General features: G+C 39.9%; 1 protein-coding gene across 14 annotated transcripts in view; it reads right to left on the bottom strand.

The window, feature by feature from the left end:
- Positions 1-3,656: 3,656 nt before the first annotated feature.
- The window catches only part of STOX2 (storkhead box 2), a 104,946-nt gene continuing 94,273 nt past the window's right edge, over positions 3,657-14,329 (bottom strand). For all 14 annotated transcript variants that reach the window (XM_017744412.1, XM_017744414.1, XM_017744415.1 and 11 more), the window contains 2 exons: positions 13,895-14,329; positions 3,657-9,345 (listed from right to left, as the gene is read on the bottom strand). The exon at positions 13,895-14,329 is cut by the window's right edge and continues 1,843 nt beyond it. In XM_017744412.1, coding sequence (XP_017599901.1) covers positions 9,150-9,345; positions 13,895-14,329 — 631 coding nt within the window. In that variant the 3' untranslated portion in view covers positions 3,657-9,149. The remainder of the gene's footprint in view (positions 9,346-13,894) is intronic.

Below are 14,329 nucleotides of genomic sequence, written 5' to 3' on the forward strand. Positions count from 1 at the left end.
AGAGTTCCCTGGGAATTTTCAGCATTCCTTTAGAAGAAAAGAAAAAAACATATGCATTTTTGAGGTTAAAAAAGAAGAGAAAAAAGAAAGAAAAAAAGGTGGTTACTGTTTTACTGAGCTCTGACAGGGTCATGCTTTAGGCGAGCATCACAGCTGGACCAGTTACAAGTATCTGAAAGTCATCACCAGCTTCTGTCACGGAGAAGCATAAACTGCAGCAGCTGGATGCCAAACAGGACTTCTCTGGCAGGTTCACTTTGGGCCCGAGCCAGAGGCTTGCACTAAACTGGACAGAGTTCTCTCTCAGCACAGCCTCCCCATGATGGGGGTGAGTGGCAGCAAGGGGCTGGTGCCCCACAGCTCTTCAGGGAGGAAGCTGAGACCAGGGATTTGGTTCAAGGCTACTGAGCAAGGAACAATGGTGTGGAAGGAAGAGGGGGACCTCACTGTGGAGGCAGGGACATCTACCAACTGCCATAGCCAGAAAGTCAAATATCCCTCTCTGCTGTCCTTGGCCCTGTCATTGCCCACGATCCTACGGCACAGCTAGCCCAGAGGTTTGCACTTCTGAGTCCTCAAGTTTGCAGTGTTGATGGCTGCTCCCAGCAGTCACTGCGCAGTGGTGCGTGTGCAGTGTGTGCATGGTGGAGACAGAGACAGCAGGCTCCAGGTACCTGGGTCATGGAATGGGGTTTGCATTCACACCCCTCCAGTGCACAAGCTGCCCTGTAAAGTTAATTACTTAGGTCTTCATTTTCCAAAAACCCAGCTAACAGGACCCAAAAAGGCTGTAGTGCTGTGGCTCTGCTCCTGATGTGCATCCTCCGGTACAGAAGTTTCATCAGCAAGTGGTACAGCCCATCTGTGCTGAGACTGAGTGACTGCAACTGGAACCACAGCACAGTGAGTGTGGGCAACCAGGACAGCCCTTGCTGAAGCACAGCCCCGCTTGCAGTTGAAGTGCCAGTGCTGGTGTACCTTTTGATTTCTGCATGAGGAAAGCCTATATCCATAGGAGAGGCCACGGGCTCTTGCTCGTCCTCACACTACTGGTACACTACTGAACACACTGGAAGCTGCTACTTCTGCAGCTTCCTGCCAGCATGACCCTCTTTGGCACTTACAAGGCAACTGGCCTAATTTTACCAGCAACAAGCAGAGGGACAGGAGAGAGATTGAGAGAACTCAAAACAAAAGGCTTCAGGTTTCCCTAAGCAGGCAAGCCGCCCAGGTACATAACTATTTCAGTGTATGCACAGTCATGTTGGTAAATTTATTTACTGTCTTTGCTTACTTTCACATAGCTGGCAGAACAGAGTTGGGTTTTATGTGCTTATTAGGATGAGAGAGAAGAAAAAAGATGTTAAAAAAAAGTACTTGGGATTTCCCGTTCCCTGTCCCCATTCATCACTTCTGTGACAGCTGGGCTAAAAATACTTCACTAAACATGAGGACCTACAGGCATAGAAGGAAGTTGCTTATAAATGCAAGCTCAGCCATCTCCACAAAAAACCACAGGCAGTTATCAAAGCCCCAGCACCACTGACTGCTCAAAACCCTTCTCTCTTCAAGTACTACCTACAGTGAACAGGAGTGTCAGAGCCATGGGCACCTTCCCTGCAGTTTAGGAAGGCTAGTAAATAGAAGCCATTTTCTTCATATCCATTCCGCAAAGCACAGCTGAATAAACTGCTTTTTTAAGCATTCACCTGAGGCCTTGCTTGATGGCATGAGGAAGACAGATGTGACCTGGTGTTCCAGTGCAGTTTGGGGTTTTGTTCTTCTCTTTGAGCCCGCAAAGCACAGAGATGCTGGACAGAAAAGCACATAGTCTTTAAAAAAATCAGGAGCAGCAGACAAAAGAAGAGAACAGAAAGGACTAAAAAGTGGGGGCATATCTACATTCCTAAACATTTTTAAAATGAAAAACCTGCAACATCATGGTTTGAAGGGAGGTGCTGACAGGTGCACCTATCCTGAAGCAGCTGACCACCTTTTCTTCTCTAAGGTCTTTCTGATGAGCAGGGAAAGTGAGAAAGGGAAAGTAATGGAAAAGTGGGAGAAAGACACTCTAAGATTAGGATGACCTTTTGAGAGGGGAGGATGAGAAATGGGCCAGAAGAACTCTTGTGTCAAGTAACATGTAGGGGGAAAAAAAATCCCAACCTGAAGGAGAATAAATGTCAAAAAGAAGCAGAAGATGAGGGGATTCAATAGAAGAATATTCTAGAAAGCAAGTTGTGAGGAAAACAAGACTAAAGAAACAATTGAGAGGCTGATGGAGAAAAAATCTGGAGAGAAGATCTTTCAAAAAAGTTATCTTACAGATGTAAGATATCTGTAGATGCAGAGGGATGTAAATCTACTCAGTGCTCTCAGCAGAAAGGCATGACCTAACAGCAAGAGAAGTACTTCCTCAGCCACACAGTGGCCCTAGACATTTTCAATACGTTATAGGCCATGTTTCACCAAAAAGATGTCACTTGATCAAGATCTTCAGTTTACCTGTCAGCAGAGTAAGTACAAAGAGAATTCAAGCCAGGCTTCCAAGCAAGTTTTAAAGTGCAAGGTGTGGTAACTTTGGACAACAGTAGTTCCTTTCTAGGTAATGAATGATTAGCCTAATTTAGCACCTAAAATACAAGCACATCATAAGGATAGAAACAAAAACAAAGCACTCTGTGAGGGGGAGATCGTGCTTGCAAACTTCTCCAGTAATAATGAAAAGGCCTTGAAAATCTGAGTTTACCAAAACCCAAAACTGACTTTGCCTGTGCAAGGCACTAGGTCAGTGATGGCATAAAACCCTAACCAAACCCTGTCTGGCTTTGGGTTTTTTCTCCCCTTTAAGTCAAAATGCATAATTTCATGGAGATTGATTATAGTGGAAGCAGATGGATGAAGGGGAATGAGCAAAGACTAGAAATAGCATGGTAGTAGTATGGGCCACTAGTAGGTGACAAGCCAAGGTGCTTAAGACAGCACCTATTTCCAAGAGACGCTTTGTTTTTTATCTTGTAAGTGTTGTAAATTCTCATAGTAGACCTTGGCAAACAGCAGTTCTCATGGCACAGCTCTGGCAAATCTCCTGGACCCTAAACTTCCTCCAAACCTTCTTCCAGGTGGTAGAGAGGGTTGGAAAATGGCACTTGAATGTTACATTGTCCACTTGGGCCTTTCCACTCAGCAGCTATCAGCTTTCTTGAAGAATGTGAAAAAAACTCCTTGCTAGAACCATTTCTCTTGGGTGTGTGCACCAGGTCCTCCTTTAGCTCATGAGGATGGAGAGGAGAGGAAAAGAGGGACCTGACACCTGTTGCCCTTGGCATCAGGATGTCCTAATAGACTTCTCATTTCCTGGATTATGGGTGCATCTCAGCTGGGCACTCAGTGGAGATAGCATTCCCCCTGTAGCTGTCAACTTCATGTCCCATCCAAACCACAAAAAAAGGTGTATTTTCTCCCTTGCACTCCTACTTAATGGCCCAAAGAGCTTTTATACAGCATAGGAGAAGACAGCAAGTTGATATGATGTTTGTTTTTCTGAGATTTCTGGTTTGTTGTGCAAGGTTTCCTAAGTGAGGGAGAGAAACAGCATGTTAAATGGAAATACAAGTATACTCTCTAAAAACCACCGATGAGTGCAAAGAATCCACTTAGAACATATAACCAAATGTTATTTAATATCTTAAAAAGTAACACAATCCAAAATGGATATTTCACACAACACTACATAAACAACATGAACACAATATTACCATATGGAGGGACTTTCAAATATAGACTTACAAAAATCCCTGTCCTTTTTTTTCCTTTAAATTATTATACTAAGCATGACAAGTAATCATCATTTACAATATGGTACACTGACACAATAAAAACCATGTTACAAATGTGCTGTTATAAATCAGTAACGTTAGGGAAGACATTTCATGAACTGCAATTATTTCATATGAAATACTATACAATATAAACAGAACATCCATCTTGGATGACCTTTACAGCAACCAGAGACCAAGTAATTTTTAAATTTTTTTTTCAGTGCAAACACATTTATACAAGGCAGTCTTGGCTGCAAAACTCCCTTCTAACATACAGTAAGTCCCACTTGCATTTATTAACTCATTTAAACCTAATGCAACAGCCACATTCAGTCACTCACAGAAAATTACCTGCAGAATTATGATCCCTTTAAACTTAAAATCTCCTCCACACATAAAAGTAACATCTGTGCCAATTACTCCAAGGGCCCTTTCATACTTCTGGGTGGGTATCCTTTGGGTGGCTCTAACCGCTATACAACAGGAGGGCAGTGCACCACATGGAAAATCAATCACCCTTCCGAGGCGGGGCACATTGGCAGCAGTCACGGATCCCGGCTGGGTGGCTGTGCGTTTCAGCAGGGACTCAGCCCAGGCTGCCCTTCCAGAGCCACATGCGTGGCCTTCGGCTCCTTCTCTGCATTTAGTGTCTTGGGGCGGGGGAGGAACACGGAAACCCTCAGCTCAGAAATGAGCTTCAATGGAGTTAACGACCCATTCCCATCTCTCTCAGATCCTCGGAGATCAGGGCAGTTATGCCAGATTTACACGCGCATAACCGAAACCAACGTTTAGAGCGCCATAAAAGAAGTGTGATAGTCCCGTTTTCTTCTAGCACCAGCTTGGCTTTTGGTGGGTCCACTGCAAGTGTCTCATGCAGTAATGATGCACTTTACTTATGCTGGGGGGAACATTTTAGATATATACCCTTTTTTTTAAAAGAATTTCGTAAAAAATAGAACTTTTCTCTCTAATACTGTACAGTTTTCTTCAGAAGAGCAAAGATAATTGTAAACTGTGGGTATGACACCAGATCAGGAGTGCTATTTGCTTTCTCAGCACAACAATTTGAACAATTGTGTTGAGAAAAGCGCTGCAAAATGTATTTGAAAAACAAATTTTTAATTAACATAACTGTTTCTAAAACCACTGCTGCCAGTACTCGTATGACTGCGAACTTGGTTTTGGAACTGCTAATCCAAGAGTGTCTGCAGGGCTGTAATGTAGTTTCTTACTTAAATAAACTGAATGCATCAAAATAATAATTTCAGAGTATAAACATGGAACACTTTGGTTAACTGTTAAACTTACTTCAGTAACTTTAAAAAAGGAACTAGTTAATAAGTTAGTCTGCAGACTCTCAGCCTTTGCTTTTTCCAAGGGGCCCAGACAAAAAGTAGGGTCAGCGAACTCTGCCTACCTCACAGGCAAGTGCTTCGAGACCCTCAGGCAAAAATGTGTGATTTAAGTGCAAAGTATTATCTGTGTTCATGATGGCCTCTGAATACTGGTTTGCTTGTTCTCTTTTCTAACAATGACTACTGCTGGCAAGCACTTAGGCCATGGTTTTCATTAAAATATTTGTTTTCCAATACATTTTTATTTTTAAAGTTGAGTGAACGTTGTTTCGCATATAACAGTCATTTTACGGTGGTGCAGGGAGTCAAATGGCTAATGATTTCTTCTAAATTTAAACTGAAATACTTAAAATGGCAAAATTAGCTCAACTGATGATTGTATATTAATTTGCATAAGGATAACGGTACTAGGTTTGCTGAAAGGTGTTCATAAATCGGGATTTGTATATAATGCGATCTGCTTAGGTTCAACTGCCACTTTCTTCCCTTGGTTTTTGGAAAAATCTTTCTTTCTTCCCTCTTGAAAGGTGGCTTGTTGCAGCTGGCTACTTTTCAAAAGCCAGCTTAATTTTTCTTGGAAACTTGCCCATGCTCTTTGAACAATAGGCACATACCTCGAGTAGGGACCCTCATACTGCTCCCAGACACGTCAATTAAAGGCTGTTGGTAATTTCTATAGGAGCAAATGTTTTAGATGCACACAATCTAGAGACCAGAGTGTGTATCATTAGAGAAAGAGCTGTTTAAACACCCTTGCCAGTTCAGAGAAACCATGATGTACTAATGTTGACAAAGATGGAGGCAGAATAGGGCCCCAAGTATCTGAAGGCTGCCAAGAAAATACCCAAAGTGTCTTCTGTTAAACCCTAAACTGTCAATCGTATTTCACAGACTGTAGATGTTTCTAATTTGCTAAATTACAAATACATTTTCAAGTTCTACCAGGCAGAAATTTTAGCAGTAACTGGGGAGAGGATGGAAGGTTTCATCCTCCCTTTCACTTTTATCCCAATTATGCAGCCTTGTCAGTCTTTAAGTGACTCATCTGAAAGCCATCTTATTAACATTGTAGAAGGAAATTGTGGCAATGGAAACATGATGACTTCATATGCAAGCTTTGACACACAAGAGAACGCCATGACCTAATGCTTCAAAGTTTCTAACCTTGCTTTGTACAATACACTTTTCATGTTGCTGCATTTCATCAAATTCATGGAGGTAGTTATATGTGTAAAAAAAATTACCATAAAAGTAACATGTTGTATTATAATAATACATATTAAGTGTGCAAAATGCCGACAGATTTGTGTTGACCCTTTACAGTTGAACACAACACAGATTCAACCTAATCTAACTCTGTAAACCTTTAAATTGATACATTAGAAGAATGATAGATAAGCAACCACATAATACAAGGCTATGATTTCATCAAAGGATTAGGGTGACATAAAGCACTCAAGCTCCACTCTCGTGGTTTTGTTACCAGAACCTCAAGATGGAATTTTCTTATTTTCCATTGTTGATTTTAAAAGGAAAAAAAAAATCAAGATTAGAACGTTTCTATTTGAAACTTCTGTTTACATTCCATATTCCAAGAGTCACATTAATATTGGTACAATGCCATGTCAACATTAATATGACATTTATGTTGTCTGCTGGTCTCTGGGAACTTTAGGAAATAACATACTATACAGTTTATAGGTATGTACTATCACATTTTGTTGGAATGATGTCTTCTGTACAACCAGCTGCCTGCACAAATTCTGACTAGCTTATGACAAACAATTATTTCCCCAAAGGTGAAACCTGTTTCTGCTCTTCACATTTTAATACTGCCATTAGTACTTCAGATCATCACTGTAAGTTTTTTTATCATTTCGACATTTTTATTTACTGAATTGATACATACTACTGATGTCAGAGCTCATCTCAGAAACAAAATCACAGTCAGCCACTGCATAGTATATGACAATTCCCCACAAAAACTCTGACTCAACAGTTTGCATGGAATAAGTACGGCTGGAGTTACATATCGAATAATAAGATGCGTCATGCAAAGCATTATATGGTAATTAGAGCACATCTTGGAAGGTATGATAAGGCAGAAGGCTAAAGGCCAAGTGACTTTGATAACCAACCAAAAGCACAATAATTTCCTTTATGTGCACTGAAAGGTCTTATTGCTCCTATGAAATGGAAATTATACACTGAAATCAATGAAAACAGACCCGTGCCTTGACTGGGTATTCTTGACAGAACTGGGAACCGATTGTGTGCAGAGTTAGAAAGCTGTTTTGTAAGTAAATGAACTCTATCGGACGGTGTAACATAAGGCTGAATCTTCAGTAAAGACTTCTGATGACAATAGAGAACATAACTGAAGCTCAAATAACTTTGTATACAGAGTAATAAATGTCACCAGAACCTGATGAAAATACTGGGGTTTAATATGTACAGTTGGGTTTCATACCTGTGTACTACAAGAGCTAGACAGGGTAAATGGCCCTTTTCTATGAAACAATTTGGGCTGTTGCACATTTTAGTATCTGTGTTATCCTTCCACCAATTTGTCTGTTCTGATAAAAAACAGTTTGTTGCACTACCAGGTTGCATGAATAACAGAGCAGAATGTGACCCTATACCTAAAATTACTCTTGGAGTTTAACTATCTGTAGAATTTACTCTGCAGTAATTAGCATAGTACTAATTACATTGGAGTAACAGTTTAGGGAGAGCAATTAGGATGTACCATGCCTGCAGAACTCAGATTTCTACTGCAAACCAAGTGGACACATTGAATTTCTAGAAACCAGACATGTCCATAAAATGCTAAATTGCAAGTAACATCCACGAATAAAAAGGCCAGAAGTTTATAATTCTCTAAATTTTGTTCTCTGATAATCATTACATTGTATGCTATTTTTAATAGCCTAATTTAGGCACTCTATTTAATAAGCTACATAAAATAGATTTATGTCCTTCCACTAGAAAGAAATCAATTCTTCAGGCCATACTTGTCATTTATATCATAAAGGATATTTTTGTTCCAAGAAATTAGTTATCCTGATTCCTATATTAATGGCAAGTTGCAATACCAGAAGTGACACAAGAATTAGATTCTTCAAATATGTGAATTATACTGAAGACATTTAATATATTTCGTGTCACTCCACATTGTGGCTCCATGACAGTTACATCTTTCCCTTTCCTCCCCACTCCCCCCTCTATGCAAAGGCCCACCTCCTCACTGGTGACTATGGAAGGTCAAGTAGCAAGTCTCATTAAGTAAACATCTCTCATATTTTTGAAACAAAAGGAGGAGCCGCCTCCCTACCCACCCTCCATACCTAGAAAAAAAGCAAACCAAAACAAACCCCAAACCTCCTTTTACTTGCTTAACCAGGTATTTGCAAAATTGTGTCACAAAAATGCACAGTGAAAATGACTGATCAGTATTAATAATTCACATATAGAGCTGAGGTCATGACTTGTCATGTTTGGCATTGTTTTTCCTCATGGTGATCCTGGCTGGTTACTTTCAGCAGTGGCTCAGTTTTTGAAGGAAAAAATGATGAACTCTGCAGCAGAGTTTAGCCTCTGACCAGGGGCATCACACATCTGTGGCATTTTTTCAAATGAAGTTGGCAACTGCATGGACATTGAAAATGCAGATTACACTTACAGTGTCTAGACTTTCATATATGTGCTCAGTTACAATTAAGTGAAGCAAAAAGTGTACATATTATCCCTACTGCTATTCTGTTGCTACAGAGCCGCAAATGTGAAAAGCAATACCTTGAAATAAAGATTTCTTTGTTGCCCCTAGTCTACATAGCAGCACAGTTTAAGTAAACACTAAAACTGTGGTTGAGATGCTTGTTTTATTTTTCCCCGAAGATGTAAACATCAGTCCCAGTGTCGTAAACTTTGCTGTATAGGATGAGACAGACGATCTGAGGCAGGCTGACTATCAGACACTAGTGACAGAAGCTTGCAGGCAGTTACCAGGTTTCTGCAGTTTCTCAGCTTCACTCGTGGGTGGGTCTGCAGTGGCTCGGAAGTTGAACGTTGGGCCTGCGCCACCATGTGCAGGGCTCAGAGCGGGGTTCTGACGTCTGTTGCTTTCAACAATACTTGAAGTGTTGGATGCCAGGCTCTCACGAGTACTGGAACGGAAAAGAAATATATATACACACTCATATATGACATGCCTATATATCTATCGACCAGACAGGAAAGGAAAATAGAATGTTTTATAACAGGTTTCCTGTGTTTGCGTGTAACATCACACCAATAAATCATCTCTTTTTGACAGTACACATATGTTCCTCCAAAACTCGTCCCAGAGGTGCTCAGCAGTCATCATACCATAACACAGGTATAGCACTAAGCACAGCTGAAACTGTCACACAAACTGTAAGCTGAACCAGTATCAAGCATCTGAATTTTTCACCCAAGGAAATAGCTTCCATCTTGCACTTGGAATGTGCTAGTTTTTTTTCCTGACTGGTGCAGTTTTGCACAAAGCAGCTTCATCAAATAAGCTCTGTGAACTAGGCAGACCTAGGACAGCAATCATATAACACAGCATCCTCTGCTGTCTCCTCTTCTACGTATGTTTTTGTAAACAAGATATTAAATAAAAGTTTTACCTTACATTAAACCCACAATGCTTCTAAACGCAACACTTCAATTTTGCTTTGCAACTGAGATGATTGCAACTCACCAAGACAAAGAGAAATCTTAACTGCCTGGTCCGTGATGTGCCCTGAACAACTAGTGCTGCTATTTCATTCAGAAAATGGACAATGTTCCTTTAGGTCTAATGTATCATTTAACCACAAGAGTGACAGGACACTTAACACTTTTAAAGATTAAGCCTTTTAACAATACATCTAATTATGAATGCAGAGAAGCCTGTATTTTAGTCTACAGCTTTTAAAAAACTCGGTCATGACGTGCTAAGGCTACTTTTACCAATACTACACTTTGTGTTGTCTTTACGCTACTAAACAATTTTTGATCTCCAAGTAATGTGTGCCTGTTCAGAAATGGATTTGCCTTCAAACAGCCATGTGGCCCCCTGGTTATGTATCCTTCACCTGTAGCCCTACTTCTTTGTAAAATGATATCATCACTTGCTATGGAGATGTTTACAGAATACATTTAGAGGACTGAATGCAGTTGTTAAATAAGCACTAGAAACAAGGATACTAATGACAAAAGTTTCATAGTCAGTTTAAAGTCAACCTAAATTTACCTGCTACTGAAAGGGACAGCTCTTGCCTGCCTTGTGTGGACCTGACCCTGCCAAAAGTTTCTGCTGCTTCCCTGACTAAGCCTTGCAGGCAGCCAGACAGATCAGGGACTGCTCTCAGTTAAATACCAGCCCTATGAAAAAAACCCAAAACATTAGTGCTAGCATTAGGGGAAGAGTAGGAATGCACAGCTTTAGATGTGGCAGGGGAGAAATGTGTCAGTGCATGGCATAGGGGAAGGAAAAAATACTTTTCCTAGTTGTAGGGCAGATTTAAATAATCTTAAACTGACTGAGTCTGGAAAATCAATGAGGCTTTTAGGAAAACTCTCACAGATCTTTTAAACTGGTCAAAGTGGTACTGATATTCTTCTGCCAATGATTGTCTTATTTTCCACAGTTCCAAAGAGCTATGATGGGTGACACACACAGTAAATTATTTCTGTTAGCTGCAATGATGTATGGTGCACTTCTCTTGCTCATTTCTTGATTCCCCTACCTCTGCTTTTTAATGAAAATAGATGCAAATCTTAGTTTTCAGAGATGATTTAGTACTGTATCATTCTTTAGGGGACCACCAATTCCAGATCTTCAAACATGCTCAACTCTGATATTACAAACTGACCGTTACAACATGTATATATATAAAAACTGCACTGAAAAATTTGCATGCCGAGTAATGCCAAAATTAGCTTCTTTAGGTGACAAAGGAGCAACAGTATTATATAAGCTCTAAAAATAAAGGAATAAAATTAATCTTGACAGCTAACATTTACTATATATAACTTGCAAAAAAGCAATGCACAAAATACTGTGAGGCTTTTTCTCCCAATGGTGATTAGTATGTTCACACATTTTGCACAAAAATACTTTGGAAGTCAAATGACCATTGCACATCTCTTTAACTACACCCATTTCTTTCTAAATTTTTTTACTGTCCTTTTTTTCAATTTATCAGACTTTAGAAATGTATTTCTTCTTTTATAATGTGAAATTGGTAATTTTGATTCCCCAAACAATGTTGCACACTTTAGCTTGAACGAAAAGATACCACCCCACCTCAGGAAGCAGAGTTACATCATCAGTGGAGGCTAGACGAATATACCTGTGGAACATCACTATATGCACAACCTGTTCTTCTGTTCTTCCCTAGCCGTCTGCTAAAGGACACTGTCAGACCTAGGTGAATATTACCAGATGGACGCTGGATGGCTATTTTGTATTTCCTGGAAAAGGGCTGTGGAGTGCATTTTTTATTATAAGGTAGGATAAAAATAACAGCATGGTACTTTTAGCCAAAGGGCTGAATACACTCTCAGTTCAATTTATTTTTAGAGACTTATACCAAGGAGTGACCAGAACTCAGGAAAATCATCAAATTTAGTAATTTTGATGCAAAGTTAATGAAAAAGCTTTTAAATATCCAGACTATATGCTGGTCTCACAAAACAAAATACCCTACAGAATGTTTCGGTTTGGGTTTTTTTAAGCTTACTTTATGTGGCCTTGCCAAAAAATGGTATTTGTTAATAAGTAAACAGTAAAATTTAAAAAAAAATGTGTGGAACACAAACATTGTTGAAAGCTGTTCATCTGTTTCCCTTTTGATTTAAACAAAGTAGTATAGCAGCACTAAATCCAGTATGCTCACCATATCCTGTTTTCTTGCTAGCTAAGTTTAACATAGACAGAAATTTTAGCTTTTGTGTAAATAATTAGGGAAGAAAATGTCTACCATTGCATTAATCAGAAACACAAGCTTGATATTCAGCTAGCATACAAAACAGTAGTCCAAGAACTGATTTTTAATGCAGTCGATATCCTGTCCTGGAGGTGATTCTCATACTCTGAGGAGTAGGACAGGCTGAGCAAGAAACAAATACCACAACATACTCCCCCACAAAAACTGTCTGCAAGTATAGCACTTTAACTACAGGAAGAGATCACATTTAAAAAAGAAAAGTGCCAACAGTGTCATACAACAGTTCTATGTGAGAAAGATGTCAGGCATCTGCAGAACAATCAATAACACAAATTCAAAACCTTCTCAAGCTTCCTTTTTAGGGTGGACTCAGTTGTATGATTTACTCAAATTATTTTTCAAATTTTTTACTCAGAAAAACTATACATTCGCTAGAAGCCTGCTCTAGTTTGATACATCTCTGCAAGCTGCACCAAGCTCACTAATTTCTGTCTTGTCATTAACATAAAGTGGGAGTAACCACCAAATCCAAAGGAATTTCTTCCAGAGTAACAGGACTTCAACTGAAAATAAAATTTAGTCCTGTGCAGAAACAGGAAATCCTTCAAATGCCTCTCTGAGAGCCTTTGCTACAGATGTAAAAAAAATATATACTTCTGAGGAATAAGAACATCATTTACAGGGGAAAATTTAAAAAGTCACAAAAAAAAACCAAACAAAAAAAACCCTTTTTTTTTTCATGTAATACGAAATCAGTCTTGGAGGTTTTATTTTTAAACACAGGCAATAAATAATTTAAGCTTAAGGAAGACACTCTGAAAGAACTACTACTGTAAATTATTTCTGTGTTCTTAGAGTCATTGTTCTGAACTCTGATGAGTCGCTATGCAGGCGAAACAAAACTGGTCAAGCTCCATTCCATCAAGGATCTAGGACTGCCAAAGGCCAGAGAGATAAGGAAGAAGGCTCGAGTAAAGGAATCTTAACCTGGAAATGAACTCATGAAATCTCCAGGGCAGGGATTGCACCAACTCTCTCCTCCCTACACTTGTAAGACTTCTAGCACACTGAGACTTCCACGATGCCTGAAATCCCTGGAATAGTAATTACTAACCAGCACCACCACACGCAAACATCTGGACTCTTTTCCCAAGTATCTTAGACAAGGCACCTCTCTCTCAGCAGTGTTGTTACATCTGAAGTTCAAATATCCTGAGCACTTTTAACTTGTAGGGGGAGTGGCTATTCCAGTCTCACCAGTTTGGAATGGTGACTAGATACACTTCCAAAATTTTTGAAGAAAACAAACAAGGAAGCCCAAACACAAACCAGTATAATTTGTTTTTCTTTTTGTCTGAGCCAAAGATTATGCCACCTAGTCAGGACTAATCTTTCCATTAGTCTTGTTGATGGTATCTTAGAGGGAAAGGGAAGGGAAGAGTTTGCAGGAGCTCATCCCTTTTATTCTAAAAGCAAACACAAGTTTAATACAGGAAAAAAAGGATACAGGGAGGTTTTCAGCAAACAGAAAATGAACTAATACAGAGTCAATGCCGCAAATGGTCATTGGTTTCTTACTGTATGGTGGGAAACCTACACATCTGAATAGAGGATTCCAGAACTGTAGAAAACAGAGTCTCAAAATGTGTGAAATTTTTTAATAGAGCCCTACGTTCTGTCACCAATATCACACACCCATAAAACCGTAAATTGAACTTCCTAGTCTGTAAAGCTGCAATGAATGTGACAGTCCTACCGTGGAGAGTTGAACCCGCTGTCCACAGTAATGCTGCTGCTGTCCATGCTGTCCAGGCGGGCTGAGTGGGTGGCTCTCTGGTTGTTGCTATTTTCTGTTTCCTTTGGGGTGAGAAGAGTAAGGTTCTTCTCAAACTTTCGCTGCAAATCCCTTTCCTTTTCTCTCTCTAGGAGCCACTGCATCGTACCAACATCATCCCTGTTCTTTTCTTCCTCGGCATTTTTGTTGGCTCCTTCCTCTGAGTCATCATCATCAGATACGTTGTAGTAGTCAAAGGAGGCCTCCTGGTTCCCGGTTGTCTCCTGCTGTCTCTGAGAAACGGGCATGACTTGTGTGACTGAGGTTACCATCGCTTGTTCAAGTTTCTCACATCTGACTGGCAATGTGTCAGAGGGGGTCTTTTGATGGGGCTTTAGCAGAGGTGTGTTAGACTTA

Source organism: Corvus brachyrhynchos, unplaced genomic scaffold (genome assembly GCF_000691975.1).
Source record: "Corvus brachyrhynchos isolate BGI_N302 unplaced genomic scaffold, ASM69197v1 scaffold17, whole genome shotgun sequence".
In the NCBI taxonomy this organism is placed as follows: domain Eukaryota; kingdom Metazoa; phylum Chordata; class Aves; order Passeriformes; family Corvidae; genus Corvus; species Corvus brachyrhynchos.